This window comes from Cucurbita pepo, chromosome 12 (genome assembly GCF_057944985.1).
Source record: "Cucurbita pepo subsp. pepo isolate OVF chromosome 12, ASM5794498v1, whole genome shotgun sequence".
In the NCBI taxonomy this organism is placed as follows: domain Eukaryota; kingdom Viridiplantae; phylum Streptophyta; class Magnoliopsida; order Cucurbitales; family Cucurbitaceae; genus Cucurbita; species Cucurbita pepo.
Genome location: NC_141809.1, coordinates 11,691,652 through 11,713,343, shown reverse-complemented (window position 1 = coordinate 11,713,343; position 21,692 = coordinate 11,691,652). Strand labels below are relative to the sequence as shown.

General features: G+C 37.5%; 3 protein-coding genes across 6 annotated transcripts; all 3 read right to left on the bottom strand.

Moving 5' to 3' along the window:
* Positions 1–5,223: 5,223 nt before the first annotated feature.
* LOC111806919 (subtilisin-like protease SBT1.5) lies at positions 5,224–7,880 on the bottom strand. Its single transcript, XM_023692444.2, has one exon. It carries the CDS (start codon positions 7,805–7,807, stop codon positions 5,444–5,446), a length of 2,364 nt encoding a protein of 787 aa, XP_023548212.1. The 5' UTR covers positions 7,808–7,880; the 3' UTR covers positions 5,224–5,443.
* Positions 7,881–12,436: 4,556 nt separating this feature from the next.
* On the bottom strand, positions 12,437–19,582 carry LOC111806920 (AT-rich interactive domain-containing protein 4). Of its 4 annotated transcripts, none has more exons than XM_023692446.2 (17): positions 19,070–19,582; positions 18,571–18,704; positions 18,000–18,471; positions 17,729–17,917; positions 17,318–17,371; positions 17,090–17,178; positions 16,715–16,991; positions 16,569–16,625; positions 16,399–16,430; positions 16,043–16,178; positions 15,788–15,958; positions 14,809–15,450; positions 14,503–14,640; positions 14,313–14,411; positions 14,021–14,121; positions 13,139–13,229; positions 12,437–13,009 (listed from the first exon to the last, which is right to left on the bottom strand). In XM_023692446.2, the coding sequence occupies exons 3-17, from the start codon at positions 18,150–18,152 to the stop codon at positions 12,893–12,895; spliced, it is 2,346 nt and encodes a 781-aa protein (XP_023548214.2). In that variant the 5' UTR covers positions 18,153–18,471; positions 18,571–18,704; positions 19,070–19,582; the 3' UTR covers positions 12,437–12,892. The 4 variants fall into 4 exon arrangements, with proteins under 4 accessions (XP_023548214.2, XP_023548215.2, XP_086985103.1 ...); XM_023692447.2 differs by having other exon boundaries at positions 18,571–18,691; XM_087128977.1 differs by lacking the exon at positions 19,070–19,582 and having other exon boundaries at positions 18,571–18,795.
* Positions 19,583–20,681: 1,099 nt separating this feature from the next.
* LOC111807399 (FCS-Like Zinc finger 17) lies at positions 20,682–21,422 on the bottom strand (the record flags this gene model as incomplete). Its single annotated transcript, XM_023693110.2, has 2 exons — positions 20,682–20,978; positions 21,133–21,422. Coding segments are annotated over 2 exons (498 nt in total), but the record flags the coding sequence as incomplete, so codon positions are not given.
* Between the last annotated feature and the right edge of the window lie 270 nt (positions 21,423–21,692).

Genomic DNA, 21,692 nt, shown 5'->3' with positions numbered 1-21,692 from the left:
AGGGGATGAAATGAGGATCCCACATTGGTTCGGAGAGGGGTATGAGTGCCAGCCAGGACACTGAATTCCGAAGTGGGGTGGATTCAATCCACCCAAATTTATTATTAATTTTAAATATCGTAAAAAATAAGATATAAAATCGTTGATGGTAGATTTGTTGGATATGAATAGAAGATTTTATATTATTTAATAAATTAGTGTTATGAAAATGTCTACGTGCATGCATTTTTTTAATATTCCATATTTTAAAAGAAATATTGTTTTATTTTATAACGTGAAATTGTTCTTCAAATTAACGTACCCACATAAAATTATTATTATTATTAACAAAAATCTTGGTCAAACAGTTGATTTTTCACCATTAGTAAAAAAATGGAATGCATCTAAGAAAAATATTATTCTCTCGGAAAATATCCTACTAAACAAAAATTAAAAAAATAAAATATTTATTTTTACATAAAGAAATTAAATTAAATCAAACGGATATTATTTTCCTAGGCATTATTTAATTTAATTTATAAAATTTAGACGCTTTTAATAAAAATAACTCTTGAATTAAAAAAAAATCTTAAATATCTTTAAAATTAAAAATTAAAAAATATATATACTAACATTTATATAAAAATATATTATTGAATTTATAAATGAATTTCAAAATTACTCTTGAATTTTAAAAAAATTCATTAATATTTTTAAAAAACTAAAAGAAAACCCTCGTTTTCGTTCATATATTAATTAAAAAAAAAGTATTTTTATTTTTATAAAGGTAAAGGATATTAATTAATCTTTAAAAAATTTATGTATTTTAAATTAAAAAGTATTAATAAAAAAATTAATGTTTATAAAGTAATGACGGTTAAAGATATTTTTTTAGATTATTTAAAAAGTATAAATAGCCATTTTTATTAATTTAAGTTAAATTTTAAATAATTAAATAATTACGTTGAATTAGCGTGGGTGATTGGGTGAATGCCAAACCACAGAAGAACGAGAAAGGACGCGTTATTGACTTGTAATTCACAAATATTCTATTTTTTATCTCTTTATAATTAAAATCCCAAGAAACTCGAAAAAGGGAGAAAAAAACAACGCCCATATTTATTTACAGCATTTAAATTATTATTATATAAATAATTAATTTTATTTATTTTTAACCCGTCCAAAAAAATTTAAAATATATATTTTATATTGAAAAATAATTAAAAAAAGGTACCATGTTGCCGGCTGGAAAATTCATATGGCTTCACTAGCCGCCAAATTTGACGACGCGCCGTCCTAACTTTTTGGCATAGTTTTATTTATTTATTTATTTATTTATTTATTTATTTATTAATATTTAATATTTTTGTTAGGCCACGTCGGCAAAGTAAATTTGGGAGGACGTTCATGCACTTGAAGATATACCTTATTTTCACAATATTCCAATAATATTTTTTTATTATTACAATATTCTAACCCACTCCACATGTCACGACAAAAAATATATGCGTGGAGGTAGGGCCCACTTCCCCCAACTAATCCAATAAATTAATTAATAATAATTATTATTTCTCTCTAATTATTTTGATATTAGTTAGATATTAAGCTTGAAACACACGACAAAATGGGAGTTTTTCGAATATAAATATACGAATGGGCCCACCTGGGCCTACGTGGGCCCAACATCGTCACATGGTGGATTGGATCAACATCGCTTCAGGCCCAAAGAAATACGCTGTTTTTTATTTTATTATTATTTTTTTTTGTTTTGTCTGTAGTGCGGCAACTTGCGTTAGTTAGCGCCACGTCAGGGCGTGCGGGTGTTAAGAAAGCCAAGTGGCACAAGTGGGTGTACGTCTCATTCGAAATTATCAGCAATTTTTTAGAATTTGACGATTTTGCCCCCTCGTACGTGGGACCCACCGATTCGTGTTTATCTTTGTTCGAGTTTATTTACTTTATTGTATATATTTAAGAGTTTTTTTAAATTGAATTTAAAATTTAAAAAATTTAAAAATTTAATGTATTTAAAATGAAAATATGATTACACATTAGAAAAAAAAAAAAAAAAAATTTAATTAATAAAATAAAATAAAAATAAAATGGTTATAAGATAAAATATTTAATTAATAAGATAATGAGCTGAAGCATTAAACACATGATTCAGAGCCTCGAAAAGATATATGTTCATTATTTACTCCGAATATCTTTATTCGATTTATTCGATTTATTCGATTATTATAATTTAATACCACTTGGATTTTTTAATTTATCAGATGTGGATGAACTTGTAATTATCCTTTGTTGCTCATATGATTTGACTTTCGGATATTTTATTTTATGGGTCAAGTTGGTTTTAACTTTTAAATTATATATATTTTTTTAATTACTTTGAAATAAATAAAACCATACAAAATAGAATAATAATTTGTAGTTCACCTGACATTCCATTTTATTGTTATGCTTAAATATATATATATATATATATATATATATATATATATGAATCATAGCTTGTTTGACCACACACATCGCCTGTCCATGTATGTTCAATCGTTTGCGACTCTAGCCAACTTACTTCGTTTCTAGGTCAAGTCTTTCGGTTTGGCCAACACTGCATCTTGATTTCCAACAACATAGTTACGTATCGTAATGCCATCCCAAGTCCTAAGACATCTTCAGCTATCATATCTTGCTCGGATATGTCTACCAAGAGTTAACATCACGAGCCAACTATATTGTTGGGACATCCCAAACATCCATCCTTCCAGCTTCTAGCGAGGCATGAACTCTCTGTGTCTATGTAGAGTTATTTACAGATACTCTACCAATTAGTGGGTGCATAGATCAACCTCTAACACATGGATTGTGACGGAATATCGACACATTCATGTCATTTGACATTGTCCTCTAACAGCTCATTTTTAAAAGACATTACCATACTCGAGTTTGATGTGATAGGTGTTTGAGCACCGAGTAATTCCTTTTACCGTAAAAGTAATAGCTTTAAAAATATTTACTAGCAATTTATTTTAAAAATAATTTTTATAATTTGTTAAAAAAAAATAAAAATAAAAAAAGAGTCACGGTAGTTCAGGGAAAACGTTTACAAGACATCGGTCATATCTCTTTCAATTATTTTCTCTCCACGCTAAAAATTAGGGAAAAATTACACCTCGGTGATGTTGACTGAATGTACGGCCACGATGAAAGCACGTGTAATCAGGTCGGCAAGATGAATCATCCGACGTGGAGGTGGGGACCACAGGAGTTAATACACGCCCTTTGTCCATCTCCTTCGGATTGGCTTTTGAAAACCATAATCTTTGATGATAGAGTGACAGTGACAGTGTCGACCTTTTCGTCACCATCCAATAACATCACGTCACGTCATGTATGATTGAAGACCTCTTTTCCAAACCTCCTTTGTCGAAAAAAACACGTCACAGCTCATGTGTCCGTCATTGTTGTTTTTACTTTACCGAAAATGATCAACCCACTTGATCCATTAGTGGCCCATTTGGTTAAACGACACAACGTAAATTTGAGTTGGGCTTCGGCCCAACACTTCTACTACCGTATCGATTCATTTATGTACTCCTCGTTTACTCGGGTGTCGCACGCTCATCAGCTTCACGTGGTTCACCCTGAACCATATCTTATTAGGAGAGGTGCTTCTGCATCAGGTGATTATACGTGATTGCATTTTTCGACCCTACTAGTGTAGTTACTTACTGTGCATTTATTTAAATACGTAAGTCACGTGCTACTTATTTTTCAGATAAAGATAAGACACCCTTATATGGATGACAACGTCGTTGGGAAAGTCTATGGGATAAAGTCGTAATTATCCCAAATTTTAAGGACTAAAACGTCGGGTTTAAAAATACAGAGATCTATGTATTATTATTATTTTTTATTAAATTAACAATTGAACTTTAAAAGCTATAAATTTAATAATAATAATAATAATGATAAATCTTATAGAGAGGCGAACCCACGTGAACAACTTTGGAGGTTAATAGTCCAGAAGAAAAAAAAGACAATATATCTATTGGGCCGGGCCGAAGTAGAATTGAATTTATTGATTGGGCCACATGTGATGCAGAGCCCATTTTCGTAGTCTTTTTTATTGGGCCGGGTCAACGTAGGCCCAAATTTAGACCGAGCCGTGAAATTGGTTGCTCTTGCGTAAAACGATGTTGCCGATGATGTTCGTGAGGGAGAAGAAATGGAGGGAAAATCTCACTCGGTAGAAAATGGTTGAAACTGGAAGAACAGTTTGGAGTTTTCAGGTTGCAGAGTACAGACGAGGTAACGTTTCCTTCTTGTTTCTCAGAATATGAAGAATCGAGAACACAAATCATCATGAAAACGCGTTTCTAATGGTCACGAGTATAAAGCAAAAGCTATGGATTGGTGGTTGTTTTCTTGTTAATTTGCTTTCATAATTTATATTCACAGTGAAAATTCACTTCGTTAAAGCGAAACGATTATTGATCATTGTTTTGATTCCAACAAATAGTTTTGGAAAGGCAAGTGTGATTCTATCCTCGTAATTATTGGTTCTTCAATTTCCATTTTCTTCGATGGTATTCAATTCCGTATACGGCGGTAGCTTATGATTTTACTCGTTCTTCCAGATCGTAAACTGCTGAGATTCAGTCTTGTACACTGATGATTGACGATGGAGGACCATCGCCAGGTATTTCTCATCTCTCGCAATTTGAACTTACTGATGGAAATTTAATCAAACAGTTCGTGATCTCTTGTTTATCTCTTACTACTTGCTTGAAACACGGATTGACTGATGAAAATTTGAGTGCACTACACTTCACCATAGTCAATCTCATATTGTGTTCATTATTATAAAAAACAGATTCTGGATCCATGTGAAAAAGAAATGATATCCCAAATTCTATATTACTAGCGTGTCAATACATAGAATAGGAACATTCTTGTGTTTGCTGGACGTGGAAAGGGAAAGCCGAAAGGCAAGGAGTTGCAACTACAAGCTTACAAAGAGTCAATAAACAATGGAGTTAGTGGGATAGGCCATTTACCTTTACAACGAGCCCCACTTGTGTTTCTGTCTAAATGACTGTCGCCATTGTAGTTTCAAGCTGTTAATGCTTTCAGCATACGTGTGCCTATGTTCTTTTGACTAAAAAATTGGATTGCCAAGGCATAATTGCTCTATAAAGTAGTTTTTTGATGGAAAGCGAAATTCAACCCACAACATGATTCCGGAGAAAGACTTTTGCATTCATCTCCATAGTCTTACAACCAAAGACATTCATCATCCTTAACCCGTCGTGTGTTACAAACCAAACCCCACCAGTTTTCTGATATGGAAAACTTAAAAAAAGAGCAAAAATATTAGAAGAAAAGAGGAGGAAAAGCATTTCCATTTTACATACAGAGAAGAAAACTAGGTACTTGGGAAGAACAAAATTATGGGATTCTACTGCAGGGGTTGCTGCATGGTGACAACCAAAGGACTAGTAACTACGTGCTTTCCATCAGTCCAAACTATGGAACCACTCTTCATGCTAGAGCTTCCAGAGGAAAGTCTTAAAGCCATTGCTTGGACCCTAACCAAGAAGCTCAATTTTTGCCCAACCCTTCTAAACGCCAGCTTTTCTGGCTCCACAGTCACTGAAATTCCTCTTGGTGGCTTGATTGTTACCTTGTAGATAGAATTAGCGTCCCCAACGTTGGTCACAGTTCTAATGAAATGCGTAGACATCTTTTGTTTACCATATTGTTGAAACACCACAGACAATAAAGGGTAGTTCAAATTCCCAGTATGGCCAGCCCTTTTTGCGCCGCTGCAATCTGCAATCTTCCCCGTAATAACTTGGATGTTCTTAGTGGTGTAGTTGGCGTTACACAAGAAATCTACATAATCATAGGTGTTCAGGTCATAGATTAAGCCAGGGTCCATTGCCTTTTGTGGGTGAACATGACCAGCTCCAAAGTCTAAGACCGTAGAAGTATTGCCTGAAGATTCGTCTAACATTGTCTCACCCCTGTTGTCCAAGGTATAAGCTGTGGTCATTAGGGCTGATTTTATAGCGGCTGGACTCCATCCTGGGTGTGCCGCTTTAAGCAGAGCAGCCAAGCCAGAGACATGAGGACAGGCCATGGAAGTGCCGGAAAGTATGTTGAACTCTGTGGTACGCTTGTCTGTAGGAATTCCGGAGGGCCCAATTTTATCAGGCCAAGCGGCAAGAATGTTCAATCCTGGCGCAATCACATCAGGCTTCACTATTTCAGGGGACTCTGGATTAGGACCTCGAGCTGAAAATGAAGCAACAACCGGTGCTGGCCTGACTCCAAGCCGAGTTCCCTTGAACAAAATTGTAGCTGTTGGCGGTGACTTAGACTTCGCTGCTTCTGCAATATATTTGCGGATCTCGTCGCCGCCGGCTGCACCGACGGCAGTGGCGGGTAGAACATGGCAGTCAGCTACCAAACCCTCACCGTCAAAGACCCCATTTGCTAAAATCATTCCTAATCCTCCAGCCTTTTTCACAACCTCACCTTTAGCAGCTCTTGAATTTATGCCCCTATCACATACTACAATCTTCCCTTTCACTAGATTTGGGTTCAATGAGCCTTCTAAGCATAGAGACGAAGAATACCCATCACCGCCTTCGGTTCCTGCATAAATTAGAGGATGCATACGACCAGGAACCAAAGCCGGTCCGCCGTAGACACTAGTACCTAGTATAACCCTCCCGTTTCCCAGCTTAACATCAGCAGGAAAATCTCTATCCATGGTTCCAGCTCCTACTGTTGTAACCCATGGTGCTACATTAGTCACAGTGAGCCCACCTGGGCCACCGTTACCGGCTGATGCCGAGACAAAAACACCGGCTGCCACCGCTCTAAAAGCCCCAATAGCGATGGCATCGAGATAGTACGGCACAACCACACCGCCGACGCTGAGTGATACCACATCCACACCGTCGGAAACGGCTGCATCAAAAGCTGCAAGAATGTCAGAGTCGTAGCAGCCGGCGTTCCAACAGACTTTATAGGCAGCAAGACGGGCCTTAGGAGCCATTCCGGCCGCTTTACCACGAGCGTAGCCTAAAGTCGAAGCTGGAAACACATAACGACCTGCAGCAATGGACGCCGTGTGAGTACCATGACCATCGGAATCACGCGGCGAGCGATTCTCGGTGGTCTCGTTCATCTTTCCATTGGTGGCCTCATACCCACTACAGAAGAATCGAGCCCCAATAAGCTTACGGTTGCAAGAGGTGGCTGGGAAGTGTTTAGACTCCAAGCACCGGCCTTTCCATTTGGAAGGAATTGGACCCAGATCGCGGTCATTGAAGCTCTGCCTCTCCGGCCAAATACCAGTATCGATAACTCCGATTACAAGGTCAGATCCAAAGTCGGACTCTTTAAGCAACCCTGCACTATCGGAGGTCGTAAGGCCAAGAAATTCAGGGGAACGAGTTGTATGAGGATGGCGAACCTGTTCAGGGATGACGGAGGCGATATGGGGAAGGGTTTGAAGGTTCTGAACTTCAAAAGGTGAGAGCTTCGCAGAGAAGCCATGGAAGAGGGTTTCATATGTGTGAATGATGGGTCCATCGCTACCAGAAGCATCTGGTTGTGACGGTGTTGGCTTGTTGGGAGAGATGGAGGCCAGAGAGGACTCGTACCAGTGCCTGTGTGTTGGGAAAATGGAAGGCTTGCTGGCATCTCTGTTAACCTGCACAATGAAGGTCTTCTTGGAATTATCGATTGAAGAAGAAGAAAGTGGGAGGAGGAGAGAGAAGAGACAGAGCACTCGAAGAAGAGCAGCCATGAGAGAGAGAGAGAGAGGAGGAGGAGGAGGAGGCGGTGGTGTGGCAATGGGCTGCCGGTGCTTTGACAGTGGCAGTGAAAGAAGAAAAGTTTAAAAAGGAAGTGGGTGTAGTGGGAGTGCGTGAGGGGTACAAATGTGGTAATAAAACGCGTAGAAAGCAGTAAAGATTGAAGAGGGGTTGGGGTTGGGTTAAAATTAATTGGTAAATGGGAGTACTTTACCACTCTATTCCTTTGAATTTAGTTTTGAGACTCCATTATATTCCATCACCATACCATACCATACCATACCACACCATACCCCTGCGGCCTGTACTTGTTAAAATTGAAAATTTGAGTGCCCCCAGAAAAGGTAAAATTTTAAAATTTTGAATTCACCTCTTTTCTTTTACTTTTTAAATTATATATTCTTTGGGTTAATTCTGAATATTATAATAAAAAATTTAAGAACTACCTTTTGAAGTGAGTTTGATAGCTACAGGTTGATGGTGATTCTGTGATTTTGTTTTTAGTGTTTGTGTTTGCTAAATTAATAAAAATGAGTTATTTTAACTTACTCACTTTACTTCAAAACTATTTTTAAGTTTTAAAATGTTAAATTAAAAAAAAAAAGTCTTAAAAAACATATACTTATACAAAAAAAAAAAAAAAATTTAATTTTAAATAAAAATTAATATTTTATTTCAAAAATATTCTTTTAACTTTAGAAAATTTTATTTTTTAAAATATAGTTGAATTTTTAAAAGTTTTATTTTTATATTTTTTAAAATTCTCAAAAATACACTTAAACTTAAGTTGAATTTTACTTTTATATCATTTTAAAAAATGCTCATAAACTTTTAAAAATAACATTAAAAATTTTGAATTTGTAAAAAAGTTTGAATTTTTTTTTTTACAAATATACGTTGATGCTACTTTTAAAATTTTATGGATATTTTTTAAATATATTATAATAGTAAAAAAAATGTATTTAAAATTTTTTAAAAATAATTGTAGGATATTAATATTGAAATTTTTAAAAATTCAATAGTATTTTTTTTTAAAGACAAACTACTTCGGGAGAATTTTTATTAATTTCTTTAACATTTAAGCTTGTTTACTATTTTGAATATATTACTCAAAATTTTAATAACTACATTTTAATTTTTTAAACGTGAGTAGATAATGGTTAACAAAACAAATAATTTTACGAGTGTGGTGTTTATAGTATTTATGATATAAATTAAAATAAAATAAAAAAAAAATAAAAAAAAAGATTTGTGTTTTGTGGTGAGGAGAGGTAAAGTAAAATAGTGGGAGGGAGGAATATATAAAGTACGGCGTCGTTTTAAGTGAAGCGGAGAAAGACAAACAGTGCAGGGCTACCAAGATGCGTGTCTGCATTTTAGATTTTTAATTCAATAATTTTATCCCACACATTCTCAACAGAAACTCCCATGAAAGAATCTCTCATTTCTTTCAGACAATTTTTAAATATTATTATTCCATTTACCCTTTTTTCCCTTTCCCGTTTCTTCCACTTTTTCTTGAAATTTTAATTTATATATTATAAATAATATGCTAGTGAATTCATAGATTATTGTGAGATTTGATATCGATATCGGTTGGAGAAGAGAACGAAGCATTCTTTACAAGGGTGTGGAAACCTCTCCTTGACGACACGTTTTAAAATTCTTGAGGGAAAACTCGAAAGAAAAAGTTTAAAGAGGACAATATCTGTTAGTAGTGAGCTTGAGTCGTTAACAAATGGTATTAGAGTCAGACATCGAGTTATATGTCAGCGAGGAGGCTAAGCCCCGAAGGGAGTGGACATGAGGCGGTGTACTAGCAAAGACGTTAGGCTCCGAATGGGGATAAGTTGGGGAGTCCTACATCGATTGGAGAAGAAAACGAGTGTCAACGAGGACGCTAAGCTTTGAAAGGGAGTGAATTGTCAGATCCCACATCGGTTGGAGAGGAGAACGAAACATTTTTTGAGAGGAAGTCCAAAAGAAAAAAATGAAAAAGGACAATATCCACTAACGGTGAGCTTAAACTTTTGCATTGAATTATCACATGGAGAGAAATGAATTGGGTGGCCAAGACTGAAGATAAGTTATGGAGGAGATTCAATTGTGTGAATGTTAATGGAGACAAGAACAAGGGGTGCCCCACAAATCTTTAGTTGTGCAAGACAACCCAGGGGTACGTAATATTAAAAGCTCCATTAATCACACTTCAATAAGTGGATTGGTTGATTTTAGTTTCAAGTTGTGATGTACGACAGGTAACCATTTCTCCCGAAACTCGCACATGATGGAAGAGAGTGCGACCTTTTTGAGTGTCTTAATTAGAACCTAACTTAGAATGTTGTAAGATCTTAAATCGGTTGGAGAGTGGGACGAAACATTCCTTAGAAGGGTGTGAGAATCTCTCCCTAATAGGTGCGTTTTAAAACTGTGAAGAGAAGCTCGAAAAATATATGCTAACGGCGGGCTTAGGCTGTCACAAATGGTATTAGAGCTAGACACTGGGTGATGTGCAGCGAGAAAGCTGAGTTCTGAAGGGGGGGACACTAAATGGTGTGCCAGTAAGGACGTTGGACTCCGAAGGGGGATGGATTGAGTGCCCCACATCGATTGGAGAAGGGAACGAGTGCCAACGAGGATACTGGCCCCTAAGGGGGTGGATTGTGAGATCCCACATCGGTCAGGGAGGAGAACGAATCATTCTTTATAAGGGCCTAGAAGCCTCTCCCTACCAGACACGTTTTAAAAACCTTGAGGAAAAGCCCAAAAGAGACAGCAGACACGTTTTAAAAACCTTGAGGAAAAGCCCAAAATAGACATTATCTACGAGCTGTGGACTTGAGCTGTTACACCTAGCAAGTGGCAACAACATTACAGTTCAAACGTAAGACGGAACCAAGAAAACTCTGCTTTGGTCATGATTTAAACCAGCAATGGGCACTGAGGAGAGTGAGAAAAAGAAGGGAAAGCATCCACTTTGTAGCAATAAAGTTTAAAATTAGGTAATAAGTAAAGATTTGGTTAAAAGCATGAAGTGAAAGGAAGAGATTAAGAAAAGACACCAATATTTTTACATATCTATTTTACCATTCATTTCAAGTAATATATTTAATTTACCCTCATTATTTTACCATTCATTTCAAGTAATATATTTAATTTGGGAAAAATTATAATTTAATATCCATGATTTAAAAAGGTAGAATAGATCGTTTTGAACAATTACACATCAAACGATAAGAATAAATCTATAAAAAGATGTTTGCTTGAAAAAAATGCCAACATGAGTATAGTGAGGTCCCACGTCGGTACAAGAGTGTGGAAACTTTTCCCTAACATACATATTTTAAAACTGTGAGGTTGATGACAATACGTCACAGGTAAAAGCGGACAATATTTGTTAGCGGTGGGAGTTTCTCCCTAACATATAGTGTTTTAAAACTGTGAGGCTCATGACAATACATAACAGGCAAAAGCGAACAATATCTGTTAGTAGTGGAGAGTTTCTCCCTAATAGACAATATTTTAAAATTGTGAGGTTGATGGTGATACGTAACAGGCAAAAACGAACAATATTTGCTAGCCGTGAAGATTTTTCCTTAACAGACAGTATTTTAAAACTGTGAGGCTGATGGTTATATGTAATGAGCAAAAGTGGACAATATCTAGTAGCGGCTCTTCGGCTGTTAGAAGCATGCTCCACATAAATTAAAATATACTCATCTTTGCAGCGGAATGTTCGAATCCCTCGAAGAAGAAAAAAAAAAAAAAAAAAAAAAAAAACCTATTTTAAGATAAAGTCACATTGCCTAAGGAAAAAAAAAAGAGTAAAGAAAGGGCAGTCAGTGGCATTGTCATAATTAGTGTTGGTAATGAAGTGTTAGAGAAGGGAGGGGATGGGGCCTCTTAGTGTTAGTTTATAAGTTTATAAATGCCCAACAGGAGAGGAGAGATGGAGAGGCCTTTAATGCATCCATCAAGCCTTCCACTGTTGCTTGTTTGCTGGGGTCAACTTCTCCGTTCTTGCCTCGTGTGTGGGACATTCACATTCATGGTTCAAGTTCACCGCTAATGATATTGTTCTCTTTAGACTTTCCCTTTTTGCTTCCTCTCAAAATGTATGTGTCAAGGATTGCATCACTCCCATCATCGAGACCATATTAGATGCTCTTGAAGCATCATAGATTGCACCAAGTGGTCCCGGTGGGGAAACTCCTACGGCCGAGTTTGGGTTCGCATTTACTGATAGCTCTTGAAGTAGGGCTTCTAAAGATGGGTCCTCCTACACCCTTGCATACTCGCCTCGACTATGTGTTCTCCCCATCTTCTTTCCTGTCGAGTCATCTTTTTCATTTTTTCTGTTCCTAATAAGCAATTAACTACTTGTAAATTCTAATCTACATCCGGACTTATGCAACATGCATTATCCACCATCTTTGACTTACAAACTTATAAAAAAGTCAGAATCATAACTGAACACCTTAAACACATACTTTCTACACTCGGACTTCAGAACTTCGTACCCCAAACAAACGACTCCACTAACTTATTAACTTCAGATCTCATAATCCAACTCGACATCCCAACCAGCCCCTTATTGAGGTGCAATATTGTCAAAAAGAGTATAAACTAAATAAGAAGTGCTGTCATTCAATCCATTTGATTTATCATAAAACCTTCACCTTGTAAGCATACACGTTGATTGTCAAAAGGGGAAAAATCGGTAGCTTACATGTAACTTCAAGTGGATCATCCAATTCATCCTCTTTCTACATAAGATCTAAGTTAGCCCTCAACTAAGTTGGAGAACTGTAGTAATCATTCCCCTTCTATTTCCTAAGGCATTATCCAAGTATTACTCAACCCCACCCTACAATACAGAAAAAATCAATAGTTTTCTACTTAATTTTTCTCTGGTTTCCTGGATACGTTATATATATATATATATATACTTGTAGATTTAGGTTAATAGCACAGTGATACATGTAGTTAAGGCGTTGAGCTTTATATGTACGGCCGCAACGGTTCGGATCTCTTATAGGTTTGCAGAGATAAATTTGACCTCAAAATCAAATCATCTTTCATATTGGTCTTGAGGATAAGCCTGGAGACAACCCATTACCAACTTTCTTCTTCTTGTAATTAGCAACACTACAGTGTGGACATATGTATTCTAATCCATCAGTTTTTGCATAATCCTGCGAAAATCATGCACAATGCATCATTATGAGATAGAGGTTTGTATGTGCAATGGAATTTTTCCTTGTTCTAATCTTTTCACACAGTTTGTGTATCAGTGGGATGATGTAGTAGGATGGGGAAGATACCTTAAATGCGCCGAGACCCTGCCTTCGGTCGCAACCAAAGTGAGCCCACTCGCCACAAATGCCACAGTTCACCCAGTCCCCCGCTGCACTACTGTTAAATCGATCCAAAACTTCAGTGTAAGGGAACAATATGAAGTTTATCTAGTTTAACATTAAGGAAAGAGAAAGATGGCTTATGAGCGCGAGCTCATCGCCAACATATATTTTCCTCTTTGGACTTTCCCTTCTGGGCTTCCACTCGAGATTTTAAAACGCGTCTGTTAGGGAGAAGTTTCCACACCCTTATATGGAATGCTTTGTTCCCCTCTCCAACTGATGTGAGATCTCACAATCCACCCCCCCTTGAGAGCCTAACGTCTTTGCTGACACACCACCCGGTAACCGACTCTGATATCATTTCTAACAGCCCAACCCCACTACTAACAAATATTGTCCCTCTTTGAGCTTTCCCTTCTAGGCTTCTCCTCAAGGTTTTAAAACACGTCCATTAGGGAGAGGTTTCCACACCCTTATAAGGAATGCTTCGTTCCCCTCTCCAACTGATGTGGGATCTCACAATCCACGCCCCTTGGAGGCCCAGTGCCACAACCTAACTATAGTATCCTCATTGGCACATCGCCCAGTAACTGGCTTTGATACCATTTGTGATAGCCCAAGCCCAAGTCCAAGCCCACCGCTACAGATATTGTCCTCTTTGGGTTTTTCCTTCTGGGCTTCCTCTCAAGGTTTTAAAACACATCTATTAGAGAGAGGTTTCCACGCACTTATAAGGAATGCTTCGTTCCCCTCTCCCACCGACGTGGAATCAAACAAGAATGTTGCCTCCTAAGAGTGCATTGAAGGAAATATTTTCAGAAGAGAGTGGAATGAAAGTGTACAAACCTGTGACACAACAGGCAACATTCACCATCTACATCTTCATGCGCCAATTCATACTCGAGAAGATAAGTTTCATAATGTCTTTTAAGCGTGTTTCCAACACCCTGCCAGAGAATTAGTTCTTATTGTCTATCACACCCAGAAATCTACTCTAAATCTCCTTATGAAAATCAAGAACAACATTTCCATTACTTGTTATGCATATAAATCATTTTAGATATTCAAGAATAAACAGTTACGACAAACCAAATGATAATCAGGATAAGAATTGTGTTATTAGACATGAGAGCCATACAGTCATTCTATTGGTCATGGTGTAATTGCGCATCTTTGAGAAGATCTGTCCTTTCCAGTTAATACCATTTCCAACACGAAAGCCACCTCTTGAAACCACCTGATCAGCAGCATCCGTTCGGGAATAGTCCAATCAGTATCAGAACACAGTACACTCAATATCCATGATTCTAATGGAGAAAGGAGCTTACCTCCTTGTACAGGTTGTAAAGGTCGAGACGCTTTCCATTGAGTATTGCATCTGGAAACTCAGCAAGCCCACCAGGAGGAATAAGTCGATTATGACCTCGAAGAGCAAGAAACTGCAGCAAATCCTTCAAAAATTCCTCCTACGTGAGAGCAAGAAAAAAAATTAGCTCAAGAAAAATTAAGTCAAAATCAATCTAAATATTCAGGTCGAACACCTGAGGATTAGCAACGACTCTAAAGTTGACTTCCTGAACATTATATTCTTTAAGCACATATTTTCTAGGAGCGTTCCAAAGAGATGCGACTACCTCAAAGCAAGCCTGTATAGGGCTTCTGCCACAACCATGCTTCTTCAAAGGTAGTGGATTCATGGGAATAATTTGTTTATATTGAGATGCACTTGAGAACATTTTTTGTTGCAAAACTGAAGCTGAACCTACAGTAACATGCTTCGCTGAATTACTAGAAGAAACACTAGCTTTAAACAGGCCTCCATTGTGCCCACCTGTCTCAGCTATTCCACGAAAAGATATCATTTTATGGCGATTAACGTGAGGAATGGGCCTCATTGCGGCAATTTTCATTCCTCTCCTTCTGGGGAGTGGAAACATGGGAGTGCTGAAACCATTCCTCGATCCTATTTCCATGTTCTCGCCGTCTATTCTGCTACCAGACGAAACCTTAAGATGTTGAATAACATCATGAGAACCAAGGCTTATGTCTTTCACATTTCTCAATCTCTTTCTAGGTGCAGGTGGTTTCAACCAGCTTGGAGGTGTGCTATCGGTTAAATTGTTTAGAAATAAATCTCTTTGCTTCCTTGAACCGAAGAAAAGGAGGCGTTCAGCATCGTCCTTCTCAAAAGAAGCTACAGACAAACCCTGAATGCCGGCAATGCCAAGTAAAACTAAACTTCGATAAGAAACATCAGGGGCTAACTGCCTCAAAATCTGCAAAACAGCCGCGGACAAGCACATACTCATTATAAGAGCTAGTAATCATCAATCATCACTAGACGAATACAAGATATTGCTTCATAGATTTTTAGTTCTGATTCCCTAACACTGGAAATATATAAATATCAGCAAGCATTAATATTCTTTAGATTCCGTAATCAAGAACCAGGCCAGGAGAAACAAATTCACCGAAATCAGTGCACAGCATTTCAGGCTAGATAGAAGACAGCCATTCTGATTCAAGAACATACGAATGCTAAACCAGAATATAGAATCAGATTCCAACGGATACAATCTCATAAAACAAGATGAAGAGAAGTGATCGGACAACCTGAGATGCCCACGAAGGAACCTTCATGCTAACTTCGAAAACTGTTGCCCCACAAGCAACTGAAGCAGATTTCCGTGGCTCACGCGAGTGTTTGCTTCCATCACCATCTATTAGTGTCTGTACTGGTTCGCTTCTGTCTATAATCTCATTCTTTATATAATTTTCAAATAGCTGAATACAAACAAGTAAGAAGTTGTATAAGATCTGACAGCTGCAAAATAAGATGAAAACCTAACCAGAGAGCTCCTACATTACCTGATCATCAAAACAAGCTTGTGCACTACCCGATACCAATAGTGAGATGTGGGCAAAACTGCATGTTGATATGTCACAGCGCATGGTCACAACACCATTAGAGTGCATTCCTGCCTGGAGAGGTGGAGGAGGGGCACTGTGCACATCAGATGAATTAATACAATTGACAGCCATTATAAAATGTGGAGTCTACAACTCCATCTAGAGGTCAGAAAATTTTTGCAGTGACTAAATCCATAAAAACACCAGCAACATAGAAAAAAATAATAAAGTAGAACTCCTCAAATGCATTAGGCAGGTGATGCAATCCAGAAACCTTGAAATAAATCAGGAAGTGACTTCAAAAACCAACACACCTGAACTTGCCGTGAAGTTTGCTCCCCCGAATCTAAAACACAAAAATAGGTATTAGAAAAAGAAGTAAGAAGAAAACACTTTCCCCTATTAACAGGACATAACCAAATCAAGAAGCTAGATTGTCTATTCGAAACAGAGGTTCTAGCAATAAAGCATTTTCCCTACTTACTTCAATGTCCAAGAGAGCGTTAAGACCATCCTCCAGAGCTCCTAATACGTAAGCATCCTAGAAAGAGGAAAACAAAACTACAAGTCATGCCATATAGGATACTGGAAGGGTACGAATTTTGCACATTCGTGTCCATTCCTACTTACCAATGACCTTGGTTCACCACATATGAGAAATCTCATTTCAACATCATGATCAAGTATGCTAACAGAAGGAACTTCCGATGAACTTTCTTCATCATCAGCTGCCTCTTTCTCAAGGGGTTCAACGTTTATTCTCAAACGTTCTCCTAGAAGATGTGGTCCTAGATCTTCACTAACGTCATTATGACTACTGTTATGAAGAACAAGGCTGTTTCCCAAGCAATACATCCTAAATGAAGCATGTGCAAGTTGAAATGCGTCCCATGTATGAGCAGATGAACTGCAATTCACATTGAAAAATAGTTATCCTTCAATTATCCTTTACTTTCCATCTATACATAGCACCGATTAATCTGCATTGTCATACTAATGGAGTACCTCTGAAGAACCGAAAGAAATGCATTACGGAAATGGCATGCTGCATAACAAGAAAATGTGCTTCTCCAGTATATGACATAAGGAATACCCTGATAACAAGTAAGCAACCAGTTAACCAAAATATCTTGTTCCATTCTCTTGGTTTATGAAAATAGCTCACACTTCATACAAGCACATCAGAAATGGCAGTAAACACAGAAGGTAAATATGGAACTAAATGAAATTCACCTTGGAATGAAGTGCATCAGCTACTTCATCTCCATTGGCTATTTCCAAATATACCTGAAGATCCACACCAAGGTCGTTAGTAAAAATTGGAGTGAAACGTAACGGACATAAGAGGTAGCGATGGTTATCAGAAGCAGGCTTGTTTCAACAAACCATAAAATTTATTAACAAGCTTAGTGGAATTTCAAACGCCACACTAAATTCAACATCCAAAATATACGTAAGCTGATAGGATAACTAGACTGGCTAACGTTTTCCCAGTGTCCAATTAAAACAACATTAGTTCACTGTAATCATATAATATAGAAGTTCTTATTTGTTTCTGTTTACTTTTTCCTTTTGCAGGGGCTCGATTACAAAATGATACAAGAAAATACGAAACTGAAAATTCAAAAAGGATGTAGAACATACAGTGGTGGGCAACGGAGAACTAAAGAGCCCACTAATCGCTTCTACGGTGAACAAATCAACACCGTCCCATACTAAAGAACCAACTTCATCATTCTCGAGTCGTTCCCCTTGTAAGTAAACAATGTTCGGTCTATACGATTCAATAGTCCTACAAAACTCATCTTTACTAGGATTGTGCAAAACCTGGACCTGCAAATATATGTGACAAAGATAATTACAACAGGGTAGTTGCAGGAGCATACAAGCAAACACTCATCAACAAAATTCGAACCTCCAAACGCCCAGAAGAATTTAATTGTGGAAAGGGATATCTCTGCTCATCCTCTGGATTATCCTTCTGAAATCTATCTTCAGGAACACTCCCACAGGGGATTGCAAGAAGCCTACAAGTATATCTTGAAGGAACTTGAGAATGAAACACCATTGGAGTTATATAAGAGCAATGAACCCTCTCTAGTAATGTACTCTCTCCAGCTTTTCACAGGAGACTTTAAAATCCTCGCCTCCAGCATCAACTCATAATTTAAACTCCCAAAGAGTTGACTGAAAGTAAATGAACTTCGATAGATATGAAGAACTGCTAGCTCTGGATTAGCTATAAGAACTTCACAAATATGAACAGAGAATCTGCTCAGAATTCAATTGAAAACCAGAGAAAACTTAGTCGTTGTGAAAGAAAAGAAGAACAGATTACAGAAAAACCAGTTTTCTTCCGAATGCGACAAGAGGCCTCGGAATTCAACCTTCATAGAGTTCAAATTGAGAAGAGAATATGAAAATCTTCGAAGATGAAATTAAGGAAGATAGTAAGCAAAGCAGAAGATGAAATTAGACGAACTCACCGAGTGAAGGAAGGAAGATCGCCCAAGGAATGGAAAAAATCAGGAAAATCGAAAACCCTAAGTAGTCCGTAGCTTTAAAGATCAACATTCGAGTCCACCAAGATGGAGAATCCTTTACGCCCTTAAATTCATATCTTTAAAAATTTTACAATCCAAAAATAATTAGAAACTAAAAAGCATATTTCTCTCTCTTTCTCTCTCTCTCTCTCTCTCTCTCTCTCTCTCTCTATTATATTTCACGGAAAACACAAATTCAAAAACGCTCACAGTCTCAGAATTATTGTTAAAAAAAAAAAAAAAAAATTTGATAAATACATCCAATTCCATCATTTCCAAGTTGAGGTCAAACACACCAAATAAACGCGAAATTTTGAGGGATTAATTTAAGGCCCTTTGATGAACTGATTGATAAAGTAAGAGAGCTAATTCCAAAACCCTATAAACAAAAAATAAATTTAAATAAAGGATAAGACCGTAGTGTATTTCAAAAGTACCTTACCTTGATTACAACAAGTAACTGATTTCTTTACTTTTCCAAAAGAATTTTGAGCGAACCAATGGTACGGTCGAACCCACGAGGGCTGGAATTTATGAACCTGGTACCGTTTTCTTGCTTCAAGATACTCAATCCATGGATGAATATCCATTACCCTAAAAAAACCAACGAAACGAAGAGATCTAGATCTAGATCTCTTCGTTTTTAATATGTGTTCTTCTTTTCTGATGTTGTTCTTGTTTCCAGGTTGTTTTCTCGCCAAATTTCTTCACGATTTGCAGAAAATTTGCAGGCTAAGATGAACTACTTTGAGTTTGAACATATTTAAGACGATTTTTCAAGTGCTTAAACAAATTTTGCACTTAGAAACACTTCTTCGAACATGTTATTGATATACGAACCACTTCAGGGAGAGAAAATTCTGTAGAAATGATGAACAGATGAGGAAATCCAGAGAGGGTTATTGAAGTCTTGCAATTTGGAATGGATATCATTCAAGAAGGTTTAAGCATGTATTGAGATCTCAACTTCTTCTCCTCTCCATATACCTCTTCCATATCACTCACGACCTTGTAATACTTGCGTCCCGACCGAAAATTTAAAACCTCGAAGGAAAGCTCTCTTGGAAAAGTTCAAAGAAGACAATATGTGCTATTGGTGGGCTTAGACCATAACAAATTGTATCAGAGTCAGACGCCAAGCTGTGTGCCAGCGAGGACGCTAGCCCCCGAAGAAGATGGATTGTGAGATCCCACGTCATTTGGAGAGTGGAACGAACATTCCTTATAAAAGTGTGGAAACCTCTTCCTAAAGAACGCGTTTTAAAACCATGAGGCTGATGACTATGTAACGAGCTAAAGTGGACAACATAGACTAACGGTCGAGTTTAGATTATTTTTCATATTTAAGCTTCTTGAAGCTAGAGAATTGTGATATCTAGCTTAGTTTTTACAATTCAATTATATTGTCCGTTTTAATCCGTTAAGTATTGCCATCAACCTCATGATTTTAGAACGAGTCTACTAGCGAGTTTCGTTCTCCTCTCCAACCGACGTGGGATCTCACAATCCACTCCCTTAGAGGCCAGCGTCCTCGCTAACATGCAACCCAGAACCTAGCTCCAATACCATTTGTAAACAATCCAAGCCCACCGCTAACAGAGACTGTCCGCTTTGACCCGTTACGTATCGCTGTCAGCTTCACAGGTTTAAAACACGTCTACTAAGGAAAGATTTCCATACCCTTATAAATAATATTTCCGTTTCTCTCTCCAACCAATGTAGGATCTCACAATCCATCCCTTTAAGAGCCATCGCCCTCGCTAGCACACCACCCAGAACCTAGCTCTAATACTATACAGTTCAAGCCCACCGCTAGTAGATATTGTCCAATTTAACCCGTTACGTATCACCGTCAGCCTCACAATTTTCAAATTCTTACAAAAAAAACGTTCGTTCCTTTCTCCAACCGATGTAAGATCTCCCAACCCCTCAATAATACACCGACAGATAGTTTGAAGATAACGTTAGTACATTATCCCTAACATGTTTCATTTCAGCCTTACATCATTACCCCACACACACACACACACACAAAGAAACCCATGGACAAGAACTTAAACAAAAACACTCTTTAGGGCTTCTATTACTTCCATCCATTTTAATTACAATTTTGCCATTTTCATTAGATTCAAAACAGAGGAGACTACGAAACAACAGGTCGCCGGAGATATGGAAGCCGGTGATGTGGCCGCCGGAGATCCTCCAAGAGACGGCGAGTTTCACTTCCTTCATTTCTCTGACATTGCCTGTAAGCTTCCACCATTTTCCTTGTAGAAGCTTCTAATTCCTTCTTTTCATCCATTTCGATCTGCTGGTTCCGACACTTCACACTACAGTAACCTTGATCTCCCCTGTTTCACACGACCAAACATCATCAAACAAACCGAACAACAAAACGGCAAAATTCATGACCAAATTCCATGATTTGATCACCAAACACAAGAACTCCCGATCTATTTCATAAACCATGATGAACAGCTAATGAATTTAGCAAAAATTGAGTACCTGTACATGTAAATATCATCATGGGGGTCCAGATTCTTGTTGCAAAGAACACATGATTTGAGAAAAGATGGGTTATTAGAAGATGAAGTGAGTGAAAAAACAAGCTTTCTGGATTGTTTAACCACTAGATTTGGTTCTGGGGATCGATGAACAAGGATTCCTAACCCGACAGCCTTCAAATTGGTTGGATTCCTGTGCTTCATCGTGAAGGGGGTGTTGAATTTGGGAAGGGGAAGATGATGAGAGTGTGAGGGAATTGGATACGACAGATTTATATATAAAAATGATATCCACAAAGGAAAAGGTGAGAAAATGGAAACGTGGAAAATGAGACAAGGACATTGATTTTTTTAAGGTTAAAAAGTTGTTTATTTAGACGCAGGTTGCCCCAGAAAATGTACTGTTCTTATGTCTGCTCTGTTGCTTTCACCTTCTAAAATTTTAATTTTCTTTCTTGGCTGTATTCATACTTGTCTGATTCAATGATTCAATTGTTCCAGTGGTTTCTATACCCTTATAAGTATTGTTTCGTTCCTATTCCCAATTGAGGTGGGATCTCA

Coding starts and splice junctions, on each gene's coding strand:
- LOC111806919 (XM_023692444.2), bottom strand. CDS start 7,807: ATGGCTGCTCTTCTTCGAGTGCTCTGTCTCTTCTCTCTCCTCCTCCCA.
- LOC111806920 (XM_023692446.2), bottom strand. CDS start 18,152: ATGGTGTTTCATTCTCAAGTTCCTTCAAGATATACTTGTAGGCTTCTT. Junction 16,992..17,089: donor TTTCTTTCGGTTCTTCAGAG/GTACTCCATTAG, acceptor TGTGAATTGCAG/TTCATCTGCTCATACATGGG. Junction 13,230..14,020: donor TGTTGCCTGTTGTGTCACAG/GTTTGTACACTT, acceptor TCGATTTAACAG/TAGTGCAGCGGGGGACTGGG.